Genomic DNA, 25,740 nt, shown 5'->3' on the forward strand with positions numbered 1-25,740 from the left:
CTTGATAACAACTGTAAATCAAAGCCTTTTAAGTAGAAAACACATGGTTAAATGCCTTGTTGATGAACAGAACACGTCTATGCTAAACATCCTGATACGTAGATTAGGCTTCTGGTTAGCGAATCAAAGGTGACACGTTAACCCCATCAGCAGGAGTATATCATAGTGCTGGATCGATTTGTTGTCTTTTAGTGAAATATATATATATAGCCGACAGGGTTCAGGGATGTATAGTAGAGCAGTCAGTTTGCTGTATGTATACAATAGTTAAATAGGATTCCATTTTGTATTGAAACACTTTATTGCAAAAAATGTATAGATATATAAAAGAAGACATACCAGGAAATCATTTACACGTTATACCCGTGACAAATCTTACACGGAATAGCGTTGATAAATGTAAACACCATAATGGTAAGATATTTTACATGACATAACGGGGATATATCTATATGAAATACCAGTTTCAAATATAACACAGTTCTTTTGTTTAAAGATGTGGCATGTCTTTGGTATCATGGACCATAGTCGTTAAGTTTTTAGGACGATTTTCTGAAAATCCCTTGTTTTGGAGACTTGTATCCTGTGTACTTCCAGGACCATCATTGTCCCGATAGTGCTGGGTCGGTGAATAGCCATTCCGTACGGTGTACTTCTGCCGCAAAATATAGACAAAATATCTGTTAGTATAAATATCTGGGATAATAATTCATTATATTTATTAATGAGCTGGATTTACACCGTCCTTCATCAAGTTAAACGCAATATTCCAAATAAATCATTTATACTAAACAGTGATTGCAAGATAGTGCCTGATATGCATTATTTATTTCTATCACATACTGTTTATTGATAACGTTGATATTCCAATGCATAACCCGTACTTCAGTTATCATGTTTACCTTGGCTGTGCTACTGATCCTGTACCGGACGATGCGCTCCATACCAAGAATAAGAATTCCAAGACTTATGCCGAATACGGGGGTCAGGAACCAATAGCCAATTTCAGTGAAACCAATTTCTTGTATGATTTCCTCAGTATCGCAGTGCAAGTTTCTGTTCTCCCACCATTTTCTTTTCAAACTCTCCACATCAGAAGACTGTTGTATTTCCATAAAACTGTAATCAAATAGAATTTATGATATGTATATTATTTAATGGACAATACCATCGGAAGCCATATAAAATATAATCCGCCAGAAGCAGCGCCTTTCGTAGTGTTTTGCCGAAGGGATATACAAGCTGGTCATCTGACTCGTTTTATTTATTTTGGGTATATTTGCCATTTCTACAGCTGGTCATGATAATAATCGTGTTAGGGAAAACATATAAATCAATAGTGAACTAAGAAGTAATTATGGATTAAGAAATTATTGTACTTTTGTTGAGAAATCAGTATTTGAACATAGAAGTAGTTATACTAAATCGCGGGCAAATTTTAAAGGCACCTATGCTTTGAGCATTTATATATAATAAATATATATATAGAAACAAAAACAAGATATCATGGCCAAATGAAAATAAAAGCAGGCTGCTTTCACCCTTCACATGTTTATTTCAAAATGACAACATCGTGACGTCACCATTACATGTCCTTTTGAAGTTACCATGAAGAGTCATGTGAAGGGGAAAGCAGCTTGTTTTGGCTATACGGTCGTAAGATCTTGTTATTATCTTTACTTACCTAATTCACATTGGCATTTCATCTTTTTTATTAGATGTATATATATGTAAGAGTAAAATCTCAAATGCATTCAATTGTATGTTTCAGTTACCTGTTGGACATAGTTGATAAGAGGCTGGAATCTTTTTTCAGTGCAAATCCAACAGGATGATAGCCCATAGGTGACCCTAGCGACTTAACATCACAGTTCTGAGATATTAAATATTTCACAGTCTCTGTTTTTGACAGAAGAATAAAGTTTCCTTCTGCCACTCTTCTGAGAGCCTCGGATGTACTATTGAAGAATCCCGTCTTTGACATGCTTTGCCATATTTTCGTGAACGTGTCTCTAACTGGATAGTCCCAGACAATCTCGTTGAAGGCATATTGTTTATTGTCGGGGTAGAGGTTTGAGCTTTTCCACAGATCGTGAAACGCTTCTTCAGTTTTCATCATATTTTCAAAATACACCATTTCATCTGAACCCCATACTACAGAAAACTTCACATCCTTTGTAGTCACCAAATCAGAGACGGCTTTCACGTGTAGGTCGTCCATACGATAAACGGTCATAAAGGAAGCCAGATTGGCTGTGAAAGCAGAAAGGAGGATGAAAGACAACAGCCAGAATCCGAAACCCATTAACTTAGTACTTGTTCGTGATAACCGGATACCGTCACCTGTGAATCAAGACAGTATTAGCCATATTGTTACATTATTAAGTACTTTAATCGTTCAGTAATAACAATCTAAACACCTTTAAAGAATTATCTTGTATATTTCGAATAAATATTCCTGTATTTACGTCATTTGTACTTTTAACCAATTAAAAAAATAGTAACATCACATATTACTTAACATTGTATACAGTGGCCAGCGCGATTGAGTCACCACGGTCGAGCTACTGTTTCTACATTAGAGGAATACACCGTATGATGATCATCTCTATACTGTCACCTATAACGTCAAAAAGCGTAGAGAAATAACCTTTTCAAGTAATTATCATGATCTTTCTCACCTCGCCAATTTCCTAACATTGTGTGGTTTCTTTTTAAATACTTGAAACGCTAATGTGGTGACATTTCTTCGTTATTGTAAAAGTGTTTGATGTTTAATTATCATTCAATACTGTACAACAGTTACAAAAGGAGTATCGTTACGATGTTAGCAAACGGAACGCCATGATTTCTTAAGCTTAACGACGTACATTCAAATTCCGCCTTAGTAACAATAAACCAGACCACGTCTTGGAAGGAGCAGTACTTGACATCCGGGTTCTTCCTCCTTTCCAGCCGTTTTATTACATTTTCATAAATCCACAATGTTACTGATGTGAAAATAAAACAACTCAGCCAAACGAGCATTGACCAGTGGTCAAATATTTCCAAAAAGTCAAACCGTCTTCCTTTTTTGGCCCTTGTAAGCATCTGAACACTATCGTACTGAATATACGGCAAGATGAAGTCGACCATGGTTCCTCGCTCCTTAGTCACTCCAATTGGCCCAATAACCATATCAGCTCTCTGAAGAAATTAACAAAATTACCGTATACAATATGTACTGTCTTGTTACATTATAGACAACCAACGTATACAAAGTATTTGTTAAATCAGTAGTCCATATTTCAAACGCCTTATATGCATTGATATGTTTTTCTAAATCTAGCGTATCATTTTCATATAATGTTAATCACAGTGAATGCAGTCAAATAGGATAAATTTTAAAACTTACCCCGGAAACAATATCTGTAATGCATTCATTCCAGGCGAATACAGTGGCCTCTAGAAAAGGCTTTGTGGTGGTGCACTCAGATATAATGAACTGTACTCCAGAGGCCTCTGCTATTTTACTCAGCAACTCAACAGCGTACCCGCGATAGGAGATGACACCGTCAATGGATGTCTTGTATATGTAGGGCGGGTGCTAAGAGAACACACAAGATCATCAACTGTGAATAATTTAAATGACATTAAAGATAGAACTTTACCCTATAAAAATATGTTTAAAATAGTGTATTGATGATATCGACAGTTGTTTTCTAAAAGTCGATATGAAATGTGATAATTCCACAGGATATTGTGTGGAACAATCAATATTTATACATATAGCTTAATTTAATAATTTAATTTTGTTGTAAGTCTTGATAAACCTTATTGTTTATACGTACGTGAATAGTAACAACTCTCAGAGCCAGTTTTTCGTGTTTTGTTGTGAAGTTGACTGGCAACCTGCCCGACGCTTCGGAAACGTTATTCCATACGCCGACCTAAAACATAACGGTTCATTACCGAATGATATTCCTATTAGAACAAGAATTGTTGGAAGTGAAAAAAATGTTTTACAATATAAAACTGCATCAGCCAAATTGTACCTGGGATAAAAGGATTCAGCTTAGTTTGTATTTCAACGTACATTGAGATGCTTTACGTCAGCCACTATAACAAAGTTTTTTTGTTTTATAACTTTAATACGACACGAAGAAAATTTGACAGTTTACCTGAGCAAGTGTTCCATTGAAACCCGGTTGGAATATTTGTATCTCATGCTGGACTGAAATCAATGCCTGAAAAGTTAATGAAAACCACAGCTGTTGAACAAAAGCAACTTATTTCATAATAAAAATTCTGCTCATCGTTGTTGCAAACATGATCTTTTTAAAAGGTAAAAGATTATATGAACCATCACATGGAATAACGTTGTAATTGTTTTAGCTGGAAACCGACTAGCATTCAGAAACTTTCTGAAGTGATGTCAAAGAAATTAGATACGAGTGTGAAACCATTTCTAGGAATGCAATGATTTAATCTTTTCCTAACTATTTCTAAACGTCGCTAAGTTATGTTGGTGTTCTTCCTCTTCCTCTTAGCGATCAACCCCACATACTTACTTATCATTACCTGTTTAGTCAAGAGCAAAGTGATCAACCCCACATACTTACTTAGCATTACCTGTTTAGTCAAGAGCAAAGTGATCTACCTAACATACTTACTTATCATTACCTGTTTAGTCAAGAGCAAAGTGAACAACCCCACATACTTACTTATCACTACCTGTTTAGTAAAGAGCAAAGTGATCAACCCCACATACTTACTTATCATTACCTGTTTAGTCAAGAGCAAAGAGATCAACCCCACATACTTACTTATCATTACCTGTTTAGTCAGGAGCAAAGTGATCCACCTAACATACTTACTTGTCACTACCTGTTTAGTCAAGAGCAAAGTGATCAACCCCACATACTTACTTATCACTACCTGTTTAGTAAAGAGCAAAGTGATCAACCCCACATACTTACTTATCACTACCTGTTTAGCAAGTTATCCCACATTCTTACACATATTTAATTTCCAGTTAGAGTTTAGATAAAAGTGATCCACACCTTTACTTATCATTACATGTTTAGTTCAGACATAAGTGATCCATCTACTTCATCAAGCTTATTTACGTTAAACGTTCCTGTAAGGTTCAGATCCAAGTGACCCATTCCTTCTAATGAATATTTACTTCTGACTTCCTTGTTTAGTTCTGATTTAAGTGACCCACCCTCTTTCCAACACGTATTTACGTTTTACTTTTCTGTAAGATTCGTATCCTATCTCGCATCCCTTTGCATACGTGTTTACTTCTGACTTCCGTGTTTAGTTCTGAAGTGATCCACCCACCTCGTAACACATGTTTACGTTTGACTTTCCTGTAAGATGCTATCAATATACTTAGAGATGTAACACATATTCACGATTGACTTTCCTGTAAGATGCTATCAATACACTTAGAGATGTAACACATATTTACGTTTGATTACCTGTTTTAATTCCGAGCGAAGTGACAGCTGATCGATCCCACCTTCTGTGTAAAATTGTGACGTGTTCAGCACTCGGCGGACAACTGACTCAATCTGACAAAAGAAAACATGAAATGTTAAATGTTACATTAACTATACACAAATATGTAATACTTCTTGTTTTAATGCATGGAAATCCTGTAAAATTAAATACTTTGGACTTTTTATTAAACTATTCACAGTGAAGATATTTTCGAGTGGCCATAATTTTGGGCTGATGTAGTATAAGCTTTTCTATATTTTTTTTCTATTACAGGTGTTTGCAATGTATGCCATAGATGCAAGAAAACCTGACTTTATCGTTGAATCATTTTAAGTTCCAGATTGTGCTATATGTAAAATTCCGAAAGTGAAAGAATTCGGGGACTACTTACAGTCGTTTCAAGTTGTTGTACATAGTCATCTCTAAGTATATTGATAGCACTGTCACATGGGTTGCATATGGGAAGAACGCCTTGTGTATCCAGTAACAACCAAATGGTATCGGCCACTAAAGGCATCAGGTCTGATATCTACACAGAACAAACAGAAATAATTTCTAAAATATTATTGATATCAGATAAATCAGGTAATGACATTTACTGATTCTCGAATTTTAAACGTTTTGTATCAAAGTGTTGCTTTTATTTCATAGCAATACCATACGTACAAGCAATTATAATGTAAAGACTCTTAAAACAAGGTCGTTAACAGAATTATTTGAAGAAATAGAGTACATTGATGAGCCCTTCGTAAACATCTACTACCAAATGTGTGACGTTCTTAACCAGTGGTGGCGTTCCGAGGAAGATGAATTTTCGTGAATCCGAGCGAGACAGGACTTTCCGCAATGAGTCTAGGAAATTCCTCTCAGACAATTTGATATCCACTAGAACAACATCAACGGACTGCACGTTCTCTAGCAAGAACGACAATGGCACTGAAAATAAACGAAGCCATAAATAAGTAAAATGTATCCGATCGTTCATGAGCGACGCAATTTTGTCGTTAGAATCTAGCAATCGGTGTTAAAGATAAAATCGTCAAATGATTAAATATCCCCACCCCATACAACTCCGTAGTGTGTACTATTTTATGATATAAATCTATAAAAGCAAAGTATTTGTGTCATTTTTTAATCAAGTGGCGGTTTAGAAACAACCTAACTAAGATTATAAGGAAATGTTAAACTCCACAATACAACATACAAAAGCATCCCCCGTGAACAGATACAGATGGCACATACTCTGCATGTCCTCGTCGTTGAGGATGATGAGCTCCTTGTGCTGATCATACCCACTCGTCAACAGACGTGTAAGTAGGGTGCCATATCTTAGCTGAGGAGACTGTAGCGTCACTAGGTGCTCTGAAGGAAACTGACATCGATCATACAGGCAGACGACAACGGACATCCCACACTCATCTATGACTTCCGGTCCCACAGTCGGATCATAGACAAACACCAAAAATGGAGATTGGTCTAAAAGCACGGAGAATACACTGTTAATATTCTATTTGTTTTGAAGGTCTAAAGTAACAAGATTGTTGGAAGGCAAACGTTAAGGAAGTAATCAACATATAGAATACAGTTCACTTACACTACGTCAGAAACTTCAATATATTTACAAAAATCTTCAATATTATATAATCAATTCTCAAATGAAATTTATTATACAAAACACATTAATCTGCCCATCGTCTTTCGATTGGTTATTATTATTTTAAATGTTCTGGTAAAAGATCACAATAGCTGAACAAATGAAATACAAATAAAAAATGACATGTTAGAGCACGTGATTGATTTAGTTTGATAATCAGTCTTAATACGCTTTGTGTTCCCAGCTTTTTTAAATATAAGGATATTGTTATATGAAGGAATTATTGTTGTACCAAATGAGTTGAATGCAAAGGATGCTATGGGCAAAGACAAAGTAATCTAAGACCGACACATCAGGAATAGGTTGAACGTACCCCGCAGCGTGGCACTATAGTACCGGACTACACCAGGCTGACTCCTATTCACGATCAAATTAATATTCTTCATATTGAAATCTGCACCTGTAAAAAGGTTTTAGTCATTAAGTATATAATTATTTACTTGTAACTATGACTTAAAATTCATTTATCATCATAGTGTTGAAAAGCAAATAATGTGTTTAAGTGTTATTTATTTGTAAGAAAATTATCAGTAAAAAATATAGGTTTCGTCAAAAACGGTACAACAAAAACCACTGACACGTGATGTCAAGACACGTATACCCGGTATTAAAGCTGTGACACGTGATGTCAAGACACGTCTACCCGGTATTAAAAATGTGACACGTGATGTCAAGACACTTGTACCCGGTATTAAAACTGTGACACGTGATGTCAAGACACGTATAACCGGTATTAAAGCTGTGACACGTGATGTCAAGACACGTGTACCCGGTATTAAAGCTGTGACACGTGATGTCAAGACACGTATACCAGGTATTAAAGCTGTGACACGTGATGTCAAGGCACATATACCCGGTATTAAAGCTGTGACACGTGATGTCAAGACACGTATAACCGGTATTAAAGCTGTGACACGTGATTTCAAGACACGTATACCCGGTATTAAAGCAGTGACACGTGATGTCAAGACACGTATAACCGGTACTAAAGCTGTCACACGTGATGTCAAGACACGTATACCCGGTATTAAAGCAGTGACACGTGATGTCAAGACACGTATACCCGGTATTAAAGCAGTGAAACGTGATGTCAAGACACGTGTACCCGGTATTAAAGCTGTGACACGTGATGCCAAGACACGTGAACCCGGTATTAAAGCTGTGACACGGGATGTCAAGACGCGTATACCCGGTATTAAAGCTGTGACACGTGATGCCGAGACACGTGAACCCGGTATTAAAGCTGTGACACGGGATGTCAAGACGCGTATACCCGGTATTAAAGCTGTGACACGTGATGCCAAGACACGTGAACCCGGTATTAAAGCTGTGACACGGGATGTCAAGACACGTATACCCGGTATTAAAGCTGTGACACGTGATGTCAAGACACGTATACCCGGTATTAAAGCTGTGACACGGGTGGCCAAGACACGTAAACCCGGTATTAAAGCTGTGACCCGTGATGCCAAGACACGTGTACCCGGAATTAAAGCTGTGACACGTGATGTCAAGACTCGTATACCCGGTATTAAAGCAGTGACACGTGATGTCAAGACACGTGTACCTGGTATTAAAGCTGTGACACGTGCTGTCAAGACACGTATACCTGGTATTAAAGCTGTGACACGTGATGTCAAGACACGTATACCCGGTATCAAAGCTGTGACACGTAATGTCAAGACTCGTATACCCGGTATTAAAGCTGTGACACGTGATGTCAAGACACGTATACCCGGTATTAAAGCTGCGACACGTGATGTCAAGACACGTATACCCGGCACTAAAGCTGTGACACGTGATGTCAAGACAAGCATAACCGGTACTAAAACAGTGACACGTGATGTCAAGACACGTATTACCGGTATTAAAGATGTGACACGTGATGTCAAGACACGTATACCCGGTTTTAAGCTGTGACACGGGATGTCAAGACACGTATACCCGGTATTAAAACCGTGACACGTGATGCCAAGACACGTGTACCCGGGATTAAAGCTGTGACACGTGATGTCAAGACACGTATCCCCGGTTTTAAGCTGTGACACGTGATGTCAGACACGGGATGTCAAGACACGTATACCCGGTATTAAAACTGTGACACGTGATGTCAAGACACGTATACCCGGTTTTAAGCTGTGACACGTGATGTCAAGACACGTGTACCTGGTATTAAAGCTGTGACACGTGATGACAAGACACGTATACCCGGTATTAAAGCTGCGACACGTGATGTCAAGACACGTATACCCGGTTTTAAGCTGTGACACGTGATGTCAGACACGGGATGTCAAGACACGTATACCCGGTATTAAAACCGTGACACGTGATGCCAAGACACGTGTACCCGGGATTAAAGCTGTGACACGTGATGTCAAGACATGTATACCCGGTATTAAAGCTGTGACACGCGATGTCAAGACACGTGTACCCGGTATTAAAGCAGTGACACGTGATGTCAAGACACGTGTACCTGGTATTAAAGCTGTGACACGTGATGTCAAGAAATGTATACCCGGTATTAAAGCTGTGACACGTGAGGTCAAGACATGTATACCCGGTATTAAAGCTGTGACATGTGATGTCAAGACACGTATACCCGGTATTTAAGCAGTGACACGTGATGTCAAGACACGTATAACCGGTATTAAAGCTGTGACACGTGATTTCAAGACACGTATACCCGGTATTAAAGCTGCGACACGTGATGTCAAGACACGTATACCCGGTTTTAAGCTGTGACATGTGATGTCAAGACACGTATACCCGGTATTAAAACTGTGACACGTGATGACAAGACACGTGTACCCGGTATTAAAGATGTGACACGTGATGTCAAGACACGTATACCAAGACACGTATACCAGGTATTAAAGCTGTGACACGTGATGTCAAGACACGTATACCCGGTATCAAAGCTGTGACACGTGATGCCAAGACACGTGAACCCGGTATTAAAGCTGTGACACGTGATGTCAAGCCACGTGTCCCTGGTATTAAAGCTGTGACACGTGATGTCAAGCCACGTGTCCCTGGTATTAAAGCTGTGACACGTGATGTCAAGACACGTATACCCGGTTTTAAGCTGTGACACGTGATGTCAAGACACGTGTACCCGGTATTAAAGCTGTGACACGTGATGTCAAGATACGTATACCCGGTATTAAAGCAGTGACACGTGATGTCAAGACACGTATACCCGGTATTAAAACCGTGACACGTGATGCCAAGACACGTGTACCCGGTACTAAAGCTGTGATATATCTCCTCTCGATAACACAAAGATACCTACAGATTGTAAAATAAATAACATGACCATAATGTTGTCAGCAGCATGTATTGTACTAAATGTGAACTGTATCAATTCCATAAATAATGTGGTGAGATCGGCAATGATATACCCAATAGCAATTCATAATACCAGCGGTGTAATCTAATCACTTAAGTTATCATTATAATAGCAAAGTTTTTAATTGTGTAAATAACCCATGGGCAATGATGGCGTTATATCTGAATCATTTAAGCTTTTGACGTGACACTGGATTCAACAAATAAGTTCCTAAGCACTGGCTCACGTAACCATCGAGGTTGAATAATGAATTACACGTCAATATATTAATCAAAACAAATTAAAAGCCTCAATATATATATATATGCAGCAGACAGACAAAAGGTCACCAGGTATTCCTCGACCACAGACTATAGGTGCATTTCGCAATTTTATATATACAACAACACAATAAGTATGTACATTACAGTAACATTACTGTATTATTGCTGTCTATGGTATCAGGTAGCTGATAGACTTAAATAAGATATGTTTAAAACATTTAAAAGTGGAAATGAAATAAGGCACATGAGTTAACGGGTATCAATGAAACTAACGATCATGCTTTGTATTTGTTGCCGGTAAGTCTTATATGTGGGACCCTGTCAAATCGACTCAACACAAGAGTTCAGTGGTCTGTCATTTCACCCTTGTTAATGCAATCTAAAGTTATACTACCATTTCAACCTTGTTACAAAAATGGTTAGGCAAAATGTCATTTCACCCTTGTTACTTCAATCGTTAGATATACTGTCATTTCACCCTTGTTTAACAATCTCTCGGTGACTGTCATTTCACACTTGTTTAGCGATCTCTCGGTGACTGTCATTTCACAGTTGTTTAGCAATCTCTCGATGACTGTCATTTCAACCTTGTTTAACGATCTCTCGGCTGTCATTTCACACTTGTTTGACAATCTCTCGGTGACTGTCATTTCACTCTTGTTTAACAATCTCTCGGTGACTGTCATTTCACACTTGCTTGACAATCTCTCGGTGACTGTCATTTCACACTTGTTAAACAATATCTCTGTGACTATCATTTCACACTTGTTAAACAATCTCTCGGTGATTGTCATTTCACCCTTGTTTGACAATCTCTTGGTGACTGTCATTTCACACTTGTTTGACAATCTCTCGGTTCGGTGACTGTCATTTAACACTTGTTTAACAATCTATCGGTGACTGTCATTTCACACTTGTTTAACAATCTTTCGGTGACTGTCATTTCACACTTGTTTTACAATCTCTCGGTGACTGTCATTTCACACTTGTTAAACAATATCTCGGTGACTGTCATTTCACACTTGTTAAACAATATCTCGGTGACTGTCATTTCACACTTGTTAAACAATATCTCTGTGACTATCATTTCACACTTGTTAAACAATCTCTCGGTGACTGTCATTTCACACTTGTTTGACAATACACTTGTTTAACAATTTCTCGGTGACTGTCATTTCACACTTGTTTAAGGATCTCTCGGCAACTGTCATTTTTCACTTGTTTAACAATTTCTCGGTGACTGTCATTTCACACTTGTTTAAGGATCTCTCGGCAACTGTCATTTTTCACTTGTTTAACAATTTCTCGGTGACTGTCATTTCACACTTGTTTAAGGATCTCTCGGCAACTGTCATTTTTCACTTGTTTAACAATTTCTCGGTGACTGTCATTTCACACTTGTTAAAAAATTTCTCGGTGACTATCATTTCACACTTGTTTGACAATCTCTCGGTGACTGTCATATCACACTTGTTTAACAATCTCTCGGTGACTGTCATTTCACCCTTGTTTAACAATCTCTCGGCAACTGTCATTTCACACTTGTTTAACAATCTCTCGGTGACTGTCATTTCACACTTGTTTAGCGATCTCTCGGTGACTGTCATTTCACAGTTGTTTAGCAATCTCTCGATGACTGTCATTTCAACCTTGTTTAACGATCTCTCGGCTGTCATTTCACACTTGTTTGACAATCTCTCGGTGACTGTCATATCACACTTGTTTAACAATCTCTCGGTGACTGTCATTTCACCCTTGTTTAACAATCTCTCGGCAACTGTCATTTCACACTTGTTTAACAATTTCTCGGTGACTGTCATTTCACACTTGTTTGACAATACACTTGTTTAACAATTTCTCGGTGACTGTCATTTCACACTTGTTAAAAAATTTCTCGGTGACTATCATTTCACACTTGTTTGACAATCTCTCGGTGACTGTCATTTCACACTTGTTAAACAATATCTCTGTGACTGTCATTTCACACTTGTTTGACAATCTCTCAGTGACTGTCATTTCACACTTGTTTAACAATCTCTCGGTGACTCATTTCACACTTGTTTAAAAATCTCTCGGTGACTGTCATTTCACACTTGTTTGACAATACACTTGTTTAACAATTTCTCGGTGACTGTCATTTCACACTTGTTAAAAAATTTCTCGGTGACTATCATTTCACACTTGTTTGACAATCTCTCGGGGACTGTCATTTCACACTTGTTAAACAATCTCTCGGTGACTGTCATTTCACACTTGTTAAACAATCTCTCGGTGATTGTCATTTCACCCTTGTTTGACAATCTCTTGGTGACTGTCATTTCACACTTGTTTAACAATCTCTCGGTGACTGTCATTTCGCACTTGTTTAACGATCTCTCGGCAACTGTCATTTCACACTTGTTTAACAATTTCCCGGTGACTGTCATTTCACACTTGTTAAACAATTTCTCGGTGACTATCATTTCACACTTGTTTGACAATCTCTCGGTGATTGTCATTTCACACTTGTTTAACAATTTCTCGGTGACTGTCATTCCACACTTGTTAAAAAATTTCTCGGTGACTATCATTTCACAGTTGTTTGACAATCTCTCGGTGACTGTCATATCACACTTGTTTAACAATATCTCGGTGACTGTCATTTCACACTTGTTTAACAATCTCTTGGTGATTGTCATTTCACACTTGTTTAACAATCTCTCGGTGACTGTCATTTCACCCTTGTTTAACAAGCTCTCGGTGACTGTCAATTCACCCTTGTTTAACAATATCTCGGTGACTGTTATTTCACACTTGTTTTACAATCTCTCGGTGACTGTCAATTCACCCTTGTTTAACAATATCTCGGTGACTGTCATGTCACACTTGTTTAACAATATCTCGGTGACTGTTATTTCACACTTGTTTACCAATCTCTCGGTGACTGTCTTTTCACCCTTGTTTGACAATCTCTCGGCTGTCATTTCACACTAGTTAAACAATTTCTCGGAGACTGTCATTTCACACTTGTTTGACAATCTCTCGGTGACTGTCATTTAACACTTGTTTAACGATCTCTCGGCAACTGTCATTTCACCCTTGTTTAACAATCTCTCGGTGACTGTCATTTCACACTTGTTAAACAATTTCTCGGTGACTGTCATTTCACACTTGTTTGGCAATCTCTCGGTGACTGTCATTTCACACTTGTTTGACAATCTCTCGGTGACTGTCATTTCACACTTGTTTAACAATTTCTCGGTGTCTGTCATTTCACACTTGTTTAACAATTTCTCGGTGACTGTCATTTCCCACTTGTTTGGCAATCTCTCGGTGACTGTCTGTTAAACAATATCTCTGTGACTGTCATTTCACACTTGTTTAACAATCTCTCGGTGACTGTCATTTCAACCTTGTTAACACAATCTTGATCAACAAATTCGCAATGTTAACACAAGGAATGATTAGATTTTGTTTTATTATGAAATTTTTCCTTTCTTGTTTAAAGTGATCTAGTATTGCTTTTGGATCGCTCTGAGGTGATTTTATAAAAAAAAGTTATGTTTCATGAAAAATAAATCAATATATGATATGCAGTGTTGCTTATAATGCACTCAGATGATGTGTTAATGTACTTTCGTTATATGTATCACCTAGAATGTAAAGCAGTTCATCCAAATACTTGAATTTGTATAAAGATGGTACATAATTATGTGTCAATGTGTAGAACCGTTTTACTGCGTTGTTAAAGATTATCGTTTTTTTTCATAAACTGCTTACACTGTAGACACACACATACATCCATGTAACCTTAGTATACATTTACAACACACATGTAGCTTTATATTCTGTTGCAACACTTTAGTAATAATACATCTTAAAAATATAGATGTTTTTATGTAATAGTCCGTTGATTATTTTGTGAATAAATGGTTTACACTTAGATAGCATGATCAATAGGTGTGGTTACGCGAGACAGATATCGTGCACACTTACCTTGTGTCTCACCCACAGCGAGGAGGATCATTATCTTCAGTGCCACAGTCCATACACGTGTCTTCATCTTCGTACAACGGTCCGAATGTCTTACACGTGGACACATCTTCGTACAACGGTCCGAATGTCTTACACGTGGACACATCTTCGTCTTCTTAAAGGGTTCCATACGATTCTTTTACATACCAACACACAACCTCATCACGTGCACGATCTAGACTAACACAGGAAGAAAAAACGTACTGACAGTAGGACTAACATGGTGTGGTCCTGCCAGCAGGATAACGGCTATCTGAACTTTATCATTGCCCTTTTATTCATTTGTATTTGGCTTTTATTTCACATAATGGAAGCTTCGATATCTTGGTAACCCCTACCTCTGGTGATACCAATAATACAATCAATCCTGTTTTGTTAATTTTTCATTTTCAATTCTCAATTAGACGTTTCAAAAACAAAATAGGGAAAAATCAATAGCAGAAAGTGCATCAAAACCAGGGATTTATAGATAAAACATTCAAGACGCCAAAATTTAACTGAAAAAAATCAATTAAATACATATATCCAGACACACAACAAGGAAAAACAGGATGCCTTTTGAATTATAAAATCAGGGAATTATACTAAAATCATATAACGATAAAATGAAAAAAATAGATATAGTTTTTATCCTGAAAAATTGAAGGTGAAGAATTAAGAGCAATGCTAAATTTTCACAGTAATAAATCACAAACTTATCTACATTATTAATATTATAGCAACGAAAATTATTTACAAGACCGACCGATATGTGATATTGTTACGATAACACAATAACATACGTTAAATCAACAACAAATAGGTATAATTTTATAGTAGAACACCACCCAACATTCCAAGGTTACTGGCGTGCATTGGGTCCCATTGGTAAAAACTCACGTGTTAGAAGCGTAGCGATGATTACAGAGGCTGTTTGTGTACGATTTCGAATGATAAGACATCCCATCAAACACAGGAAATCTTGTTAAGGCATTTCGTACCAGCATCACCTTGCCGAGTTACCTTTACAGCCATAGTATCGATCGACCTCGGGCAGAATGTTTACCGAATGTGAGTTTGTAGACCTAATATTAATTGATGAAGGATTATTGAACAAGATCAATTGGACATAGTGCCTTTAGCATTTAATGCTATTATTACTGCTGCACGATAAATCAATGACTTCTGGACATTAGGTACTTAATACATGAAATATTTTGATACTGTAAATGGATTTTCAGATCCGAATAACAATTAACATGGTTCCCAGTTATGTCGGTCGTGTGACTGTCCGTATACGGTTAATCAAATATTTATTTTGGTAAATTAATTTACACCGGACGCACTGGTCCTGTAAGGTTAGTTTAGAAGATCACTTGGGGTTCAATATGTGAGCAGTTAATCAGTATGGACCTTTTAAAACAGCATGATAGCAAAACGCGTCCCTTTGTAAGTTATGTATGTAAAAAGAGGCCCATGGGCCTTAACGGTCACCTGAGTTATGTAAAGACTGATGTTATCGATGTTGCCAAATGAAAAAGAAATAATTTGTAACAAAGGTAACTTGAACTACATTTAATGCAAAAGTAGTGTGAAAGATCTGGGTAGTATTTGTACTATGTACACAAATAGTGGTTCTATCTGTCAGCTGAATTTTGGTAAAGCACCTTAAGACCCTTCCATCTATGAAGAGTATACGATTCTACCATATCTGGATCTTGAGAGGAAGATTTTTGAAATTTTAATCAATTTGACCCTTTTCGGCAACGCCCCTAAGGCCCCTAAGGCCCCTGTGGGCTCGGGACCATATAATTCACAAGTAAACCATAGTAAAGTTTACCCCCTCCGCAGGGGCAAACGTGAGACCCCAGGGTCATCAAATTCACAATTTTGGTAAAGCGCATTGAGACCCTCCATCTATGAAGAGTATTTGATTCTACCATATCTGGTTCTTGAGAAGAAACTTTTTGAAATTTCAGTCAATTCGACCTTTTTTGGCCCCACCCCTCAGGCCCCTGAGGGCTGGGGACCATATAATTCATAATTTTGGCCATGGAAGGCTTCTGCAAAATCTCATTGAAATTGGTTCAGGGGTTTTGGAGAAGAAGTCGAAAATGTTGATTGTTTACGTATATTGTTAGTTTCATATTTTGACAATAATGAGCCAGGTGAACTTAAAGCTACTAGACAACTAAGGCATATACTTGAATATATACAGAAAGTAAAACAAAGTAAGCGTGTTACTGTCAGTGGTACTGTACCTTATGGTCAGTGGTACTGTACCTTATGGTCAGTGGTACTGTACCTGTCAGTGGTACTGTAAATTATGGTCAGTGGTACTGTACCTGTCAGTGGTACTGTACCTTTTGGTCATTCCGTCCATTTAGAACTTGTCAGTGGTACTGTACCTTTTGGCCATTCCGTCCATTTAGAACCTGTCAGTGGTACTGTACCTTTTGGTCATTCCGTCCATCTAGAACGTGTCAGTGGTACTGTACCTTATGGTCATTCCGTCCATTTAGAACCTGTCAGTGGTACTGTACCTTATGGTCATTCCGTCCATTTAGAACCTGTCAGTGGTACTGTACCTTATGGTCATTCCGTCCATTTAGAACCTGTCAGTGGTACTGTACCTTATGGTCATTCCGTCCATTTAGAACCTGTCAGTGGTACTGTACCTTATGGTCATTCCGTCCATTTAGAACCTGTCAGTGGTACTGTACCTTATGGTCATTCCGTCCATTTAGAACCTGTCAGTGGTACTGTACCTTATGGTCATTCCGTCCATTTAGAACCTGTCAGTGGTACTGTACCTTATGGTCATTCCGTCCATTTAGAACCTGTCAGTGGTACTGTACCTTATGGTCATTCCGTCCATTTAGAACCTGTCAGTGGTACTGTACCTTATGGTCATTCCGTCCATTTAGAACCTGTCAGTGGTACTGTACCTTATGGTCATTCCGTCCATTTAGAACCTGTCAGTGGTACTGTACCTTATGGTCATTCCGTCCATTTAGAACCTGTCAGTGGTACTGTACCTTATGGTCATTCCGTCCATTTAGAACCTGTCAGTGGTACTGTACCTTATGGTCATTCCGTCCATTTAGAACCTGTCAGTGGTACTGTACCTTATGGTCATTCCGTCCATTTAGAACCTGTCAGTGGTACTGTACCTTATGGTCATTCCGTCCATTTAGAACCTGTCAGTGGTACTGTACCTTATGGTCATTCCGTCCATTTAGAACCTGTCAGTGGTACTGTACCTTATGGTCATTCCGTCCATTTAGAACCTGTCAGTGGTACTGTACCTTATGGTCATTCCGTCCATTTAGAACCTGTCAGTGGTACTGTACCTTATGGTCATTCCGTCCATTTAGAACCTGTCAGTGGTACTGTACCTTATGGTCATTCCGTCCATTTAGAACCTGTCAGTGGTACTGTACCTTATGGTCATTCCGTCCATTTAGAACCTGTCAGTGGTACTGTACCTTATGGTCATTCCGTCCATTTAGAACCTGTCAGTGGTACTGTACCTTATGGTCATTCCGTCCATTTAGAACCTGTCAGTGGTACTGTACCTTATGGTCATTCCGTCCATTTAGAACCTGTCAGTGGTACTGTACCTTATGGTCATTCCGTCCATTTAGAACCTGTCAGTGGTACTGTACCTTATGGTCATTCCGTCCATTTAGAACCTGTCAGTGGTACTGTACCTTATGGTCATTCCGTCCATTTAGAACCTGTCAGTGGTACTGTACCTTATGGTCATTCCGTCCATTTAGAACCTGTCAGTGGTACTGTACCTTATGGTCATTCCGTCCATTTAGAACCTGTCAGTGGTACTGTACCTTATGGTCATTCCGTCCATTTAGAACCTGTCAGTGGTACTGTACCTTATGGTCATTCCGTCCATTTAGAACCTGTCAGTGGTACTGTACCTTATGGTCATTCCGTCCATTTAGAACCTGTCAGTGGTACTGTACCTTATGGTCATTCCGTCCATTTAGAACCTGTCAGTGGTACTGTACCTTATGGTCATTCCGTCCATTTAGAACCTGTCAGTGGTACTGTACCTTATGGTCATTCCGTCCATTTAGAACCTGTCAGTGGTACTGTACCTTATGGTCATTCCGTCCATTTAGAACCTGTCAGTGGTACTGTACCTTATGGTCATTCCGTCCATTTAGAACCTGTCAGTGGTACTGTACCTTATGGTCATTCCGTCCATTTAGAACCTGTCAGTGGTACTGTACCTTATGGTCATTCCGTCCATTTAGAACCTGTCAGTGGTACTGTACCTTATGGTCATTCCGTCCATTTAGAACCTGTCAGTGGTACTGTACCTTATGGTCATTCCGTCCATTTAGAACCTGTCAGTGGTACTGTACCTTATGGTCATTCCGTCCATTTAGAACCTGTCAGTGGTACTGTACCTTATGGTCATTCCGTCCATTTAGAACCTGTCAGTGGTACTGTACCTTATGGTCATTCCGTCCATTTAGAACCTGTCAGTGGTACTGTACCTTATGGTCATTCCGTCCATTTAGAACCTGTCAGTGGTACTGTACCTTATGGTCATTCCGTCCATTTAGAACCTGTCAGTGGTACTGTACCTTATGGTCATTCCGTCCATTTAGAACCTGTCAGTGGTACTGTACCTTATGGTCATTCCGTCCATTTAGAACCTGTCAGTGGTACTGTACCTTATGGTCATTCCGTCCATTTAGAACCTGTCAGTGGTACTGTACCTTTTGGTCATTCCGTCCATTTAGAACCTGTCAGTGGTACTGTACCTTATGGTCATTCCGTCCATTTAGAACCTGTCAGTGGTACTGTACCTTATGGTCATTCCGTCCATTTAGAACCTGTCAGTGGTACTGTACCTTATGGTCATTCCGTCCATTTAGAACCTGTCAGTGGTACTGTACCTTATGGTCATTCCGTCCATTTAGAACCTGTCAGTGGTACTGTACCTTATGGTCATTCCGTCCATTTAGAACCTGTCAGTGGTACTGTACCTTATGGTCATTCCGTCCATTTAGAACCTGTCAGTGGTACTTTACCTTATGGTCATTCCGTCCATTTAAAACCTGTCAGTGGTACTGTACCTTTTGGTCATTCCGTCCATTTAGAACCTGTCAGTGGTACTAAATGTCAAAACAATGGAAACCTATGTCAGAAGTGATCGGAAACATATGCCGAATAAAGAAAAAAGAGAATGGTGCTAATAAAACTTCTCACGCCGTTCAATATATATTAAGATAGTTATAAATAAACACAAAAGTCAATACATTGAACACTCCATAGTAAGTGTCAACACCCACTGATAATAAACGTTCTCTGTCTAGGATTAAAGAAATTCCCCGAAATGACTGTTTCGATGCAAGAAGCATTTGTGAAATAATTCATTTATAGAAATATCAAATTCATTTTTGAAAAGATTTTCTTCGGTTCAATGTGTATAATAGAAAATGTTTATTTAAAATATCAAACCAATCCAAATGTAGGCAGTATTAATACTGATCTTTGTTAGCATGGCTGTCGTCTGTTACACTTTTAATCGAGGTATTATAATGTCCTATTTGTCCTTTTTTTTCATATATATTAATCTTTGCATAAAATGTTTTCTATTATTCTATGATTTGTTCAACATGTTTAATCAATTGGATAATCCTGTATTATGTTACGTTTGAATACAGCCCCCAAAATCGATAAAGTGCATTTTCTTTCGAACAACTTTGTGTTCCGAATTGGTAAAATTGACAAAAAGACTTGGTTAAGAACTGCCCTGTAGTTTTGGGAAAAGTTGCTGAATAAGCTAATCAGCCAATTGGGCCACTTTTGACCCCTTTCCTCATCCCGAAGATTTGGTGTGGTTTTTAAGGTTTAGCGTCCCATTAACAGGTAAGGATGTTTAACCCTAAAGCTGTTATTAGTCCCTTATTCTTTGTATGTTTTTATCCTCTAAGAATAAGGAAAGCAAAGTGCGATGAAATCTGTCTAGTAATTTGGGAAGAGGTGTCGTTTTCAGTAAATATACCAATTCAATCTCTCCCCAAGAAAGTTAGATCCTTTATAAGTATAAATTCTGATCCCCATGGACTAAGAATACTACGAACATAATTTGGTTGAAACATGCCAAATTGTTTGGGGGAGCTGTTTAATTAAATCAGCGAATGTGGTCCATTTATTTGTATAACTTTTATCATGGGCTGCCAACACAATTTTATTGAAACTGCCAATTGGTAAGAAAGTAATTATCATCTTAAACAAACCTGCTTTTTTAACCTCTGCCTTCAGCACTAAATAAGGGCCAACCCCTTTATTTGTATCACTGGATAAGGTATGCTACTACTAGAATTTGTTTGAATTCTGTTCAATGGTTTTGGAGAAAATGTCGTTAAAATTAAAAAATGTTAGACCGCCGCATAAGCTGAACTGGGTTCTTATTACCAGGTCAGCTAACAAAGTAAAGTACATATCCATCAAGTTAAGTATCTACACTACACTTATCTTATGGTATGGTGAAAGCTGATGCGTTTATCTTATGATGAGGAGTCAGATACACTACCGTGGTCATCATTTCCAGGAAATGGGAGATTTTTTTCAGGTTTACGACTCGGCGCCACGGTATACATGTCACGATACCTAGTCGGTTAGTTATCCCGATATTTCTGCAGGGAATCGAGAAATTGTCATTACATCTAAATCACCATGTAAATCATCTTCCTATTCAAAATTAACTCCTCACATTAAATATAAACATTAGACAGACTTTCAGTTTTTAGATAATCCAAAAGACATGTTCAGCTCATGATGTTCCTAGTGGCACTTCATTTCTTTTGACTCACAACTGCCATGGTATTGCTAACGGTTCCAAAAAGGGATTGCATAGGTTTCTATTCCCATATGCTTACAACATGAAATTGCTTGAAATTCACCTAATGAAGTACGTAGTTCAAGATTTCAGTCCAAACATGTTTTTTTTATTTCATCAAAATGTATATATAGCCCTTGCTGCTTGAAGGACGTTGTGTGAACTTGTATTAAATTCTGTTTTTAACAACGACAAACTGTAGCTCACTCTCCCCTATGGGAATCGGATTGTTTGATATTATTTCCCCATCAATATTATATTATAGAAATTTTCCCAAAGACAGCTTCACTTTGAGATTATCTGGGTTTGTTTTTATCATGCAGCTGGTGACGTTTGATTTCACTTGCGTGCTACTGTAGCGATTGAATGGCGTTACTTTCAATGTTCATGCAGGCATGAACGCATATTGGTTACATCCACTTCAATGTAAATATATTGTACCCGACTTGTGTTCATATAAGCATGGACATTGACAAAGATGCCTTTTAATAATACATCTACATTCTCTTGGTAAACACGTAAATATCCTCTAATATCAGTGATATTACACTAATTATATTGCGTTCGGACTTCATTGGAAATGGAAATGTATTCACATGAACCTGAATATTTACCAGAGCTACTCGAGAATGGACAAACGCTAAGTCGGAATTAAACAAAGAGACACACTGAGGTAAAAAGTCGATTGACCAAAGGTCAAGATCATACGGTTCAAAGGTCAATGTCAAATTTTGCATCTTATCAGTGATGAACATTTTGTTATGACATTATGAAGCAATGTTGATCAGAACTAAACAAGGAGTCAATTGACAAAAGGCCTAGGTCACCAGGTCAGAGGTCAAGGTCAAATTTTGTTTCTTTTCCCTGATGATCATTTTGTTATGACATCATGAAGAAAAGTTAGTCTAAATTTAACAAAGAGTCAACTGACTTAAGGTGAAGGTCACTGGGTTAAAGGTGAAGGTCAAATTAAGTGTCTTTTCACTGGTGAACATTTCGTTATGACACTTTGAAGCAATCTTGGTCGGAATAAACACGGAGTCATTTGACCAAAGGTCAAGGTCAAATTTTGTATCTTTTCACTGATGAACATTTTGTTAGGACATTATGAAGCAAAGTTGGTCGGAATTAAAGAAAAAGTAAAATGACCAAAGAGCAGGGTCACTGGGTTAAAGGTCAAGATGATTTGGGTACAAAGGTCAAAGACAAAGTGGATCTCTGACTTTGACCCTTACTCTTGATGGAGGAGGTATTGAAGGTGAAATAAAACAAATCAAAGCTAACAAATGGTTATTGCACCGGTATTTACATTTCTGTTAGCCCAGCAAATATGGAGGTGGAAGGAAACAAGACTCACATTGTAGTACATGTAAAATGTATATTTTGCTTCCTTGCGATTCTTTTTGAAGTCAAAATGTCAAACGTCAAGCTCAGTTATATAGGCAGATTGCTTCTTGATGATTATGGGATATATATTGCCACAAGACGGGCCCTTACTGACCTGTCGGTGTACTAGTTTTGGTACTTGCTGCTTTCTGTTCAACTTAAAATAGGTAGCGGTAAGGACTGGCACCGATCGTCAGTGTGAATTCCGCTGAAGTACTGTGCTTGGTTTCTTTGGAATGGTATGTAAGTGAGGTAACATAAAAGTCGGTATCAGTTTCGCACGGAAACTAATAAACTAACATACCGCTCCCAGCACACAAGCATGCATTACACACACAGAAGCTCGTCTTGACCATAACTGTTAATAGGGCGCTAAATCAAATCATACAACCAATCCTCAATTCTACTAATTATATTGTACGCCACACGATAGTTGACTGCTGGTTAGCGGTCACTCCCATAATTGACACAAAACACTTGCTTTAGAATTAATCATCTCTTTTAGTCAAAGGTTGTAAATTGATATATTTCTACATAATCAGAAATGCATGAATTGGCTTTATATGTCTCTATGACTGATGAGTCCTTAATGGACAAAATGGTGCAGTAAACCAGTTTATATGGTAGACCCTTTCTTGCTTTTTAGATTTTTTTTTAATTATTAAAAAAACAAAACTACCACTATCCAAAACTTCTTTAACTTCATACTTTGACATCTACATATAGAATAGTTGACTCACCACCAAAGAACAAATGATGAACGTGACAATTTGATGAGCGATGGCGACCCACACATTATCCTGGATTTTGACATGACCAGTGTTAGCATGATGGGATATGCATGTGGTAAGGAGTCCAGGTCTAGTTTGCTAGAGTTATTTATCAACTTATCAACTGATTTCCTTTCTTGTCCTGTCTTGATGTTATGGCATTGTCTCCATATTTCTTGATGTTTTCTGCCATATATTGAAGATAACAAGAGGCCCAGAGGGCCTGAATCACTCACCTGGGTATATAAGCAATCATGGCAAAATATTCTCTAAATGAGATCCAAGGGAATATGCCAGACCCCAATGCCAATTCTTGTAGTATGTCTGTATTAGATTGTTCATGCCCAACAATTTAATGTATGGTTATGGGGTGGGGATCCCAATTGTTTCCAAGCTGTGACTCTGGGACTATGTATCAAAGGGTTGGGCCAGACCCTAGACCATCCTGGAAGCAAATGTGCATGCTTCTCTTTATACTCCACAATTGTATATATGGCTATACCATGGGGATCTCAACCATTTCCAAGTAATAAACTTTTTTTGGCCCCACCCTTAGCACGGTGGGGGGTCAGCCCAACCATTTGTACAATTTTGAATCTCCACTACCAAGGATGCTTCCGGTTAAATATGGTTGATATCCATCTCTTAGTTCCAGAGAAGAAGTCGCTTAAATCAATATAGCGCAATTGTCCCCTTTTGGCCCCGCCCCTCAGGTCCCCCTTTACTGAAGAATGCTTCAGACCAAATATGGAACAAATCCTTTCATTCCTACAGAAGAAGGATTTTAAAGAATTTGCTTTGTTACCCCTATTGGGCCCGTCGCTCAGGCCCCTATGGGGCCAAACCCATGATTTATACAAAAATTGGTTCCCCTTCACCAAAGGATGCTTCAGACCAAATATGGAACAAATCCTTTCATTCCTTCAGAAGAAGAAGGATTTTAAAGAATTTGCTATATTACCCCTATTGGGCCCTGCCCCTCAGGGGCCAGACCCCCAGTTTATACAAAATTGGTTCCCCTTTACCCAAGGATGCTTCAGACTAAATATGGAACAAATCCTTTCAATCCTACAGAAAAAGAAGGATTTTGAAGAATTTACTATGTGTTCCCTATTGGGCCCCGCCCCTCAGGCCCCTTGGGGGCCAGACCCCGGTTTATACAAAATTGGTTCCCCTTTCCCCAAGGATGCTTCAGACCAAATATAGAACAAATCCTTTCATTCCTACAGAGGAAGAAGGATTTTAAAGAATTTGCTATATTTCCCCTATTGGACCCCGCCCCTCAGCCCCCAGGGGTGCCAGACCCACCATTTATACAAAATGTATTCCCCTTCCCCTATTTCCCCTATTGGACCCCTTTGGTCAAAATCTGCTCAGTCGTTTATGACGAGTAGCGATATTTAGGAAAAGTTGATGGACGCCGGACGCCGCACCATGGCATAAGCTCACTTGCCCTTCGGGCAGGTGAGCTAAAAACTGAAGGGAGGCTCCCCATAGAGATTTACTGCTTAAAGTTTCTATTGACACATGGATAGTATATGGAGCCCAAAGCTTTGATATCGCTTTTGCTTCCATGAAAAAATCATATAACATAAGACTGAATTGTAATTTCTCATTGACATGGCACTGGTTGATATTCTGGAATTTTTGGGCTATCCTTTTTCTCTCCTCAGTTCCTGTCTTTTTGTATTGACTTTTAATTTAGGTTTTGTTCTTGTCTGTTGATGCTGTGCTGTAGGCAATAATGGCTAATTATGCTTGGAGTCACTCCTCATTCTCAACAGTTGTAGGTTTGTTGGTGTTGTCTAGTTATGATATTAAGTCCATTGCATGAAAGAAACATGTCAAGTTCATGTACATATTTATCATAGGATATTTAAAGAAAACATCTTACACACAGTAAACACATTTTACAGATCAGAACAAGATTTTAAAATGTTATTATAATTCAAGTCACTAGT

The 25,740-nt window shown here is 38.3% G+C and overlaps 1 protein-coding gene across 1 annotated transcript; it reads right to left on the reverse strand.

The window, feature by feature from the left end:
- Window positions 1-295: 295 nt before the first annotated feature.
- On the reverse strand, window positions 296-14,873 carry LOC110466928 (ionotropic receptor 25a-like). The gene is made up of 13 exons (XM_021523734.1): window positions 14,729-14,873; window positions 7,455-7,541; window positions 6,730-6,963; window positions 6,251-6,423; window positions 5,879-6,016; window positions 5,466-5,558; window positions 4,161-4,226; window positions 3,831-3,929; window positions 3,395-3,586; window positions 2,871-3,186; window positions 1,776-2,343; window positions 903-1,119; window positions 296-655 (listed from the first exon to the last, which is right to left on the reverse strand). The coding sequence occupies exons 1-13, from the start codon at window positions 14,871-14,873 to the stop codon at window positions 491-493; spliced, it is 2,493 nt and encodes an 830-aa protein (XP_021379409.1). The 3' UTR covers window positions 296-490.
- Between the last annotated feature and the right edge of the window lie 10,867 nt (window positions 14,874-25,740).

The sequence above is a fragment of the Mizuhopecten yessoensis genome, unplaced genomic scaffold (assembly GCF_002113885.1).
Source record: "Mizuhopecten yessoensis strain PY_sf001 unplaced genomic scaffold, ASM211388v2 scaffold11149, whole genome shotgun sequence".
Lineage (NCBI taxonomy): Eukaryota > Metazoa > Mollusca > Bivalvia > Pectinida > Pectinidae > Mizuhopecten > Mizuhopecten yessoensis.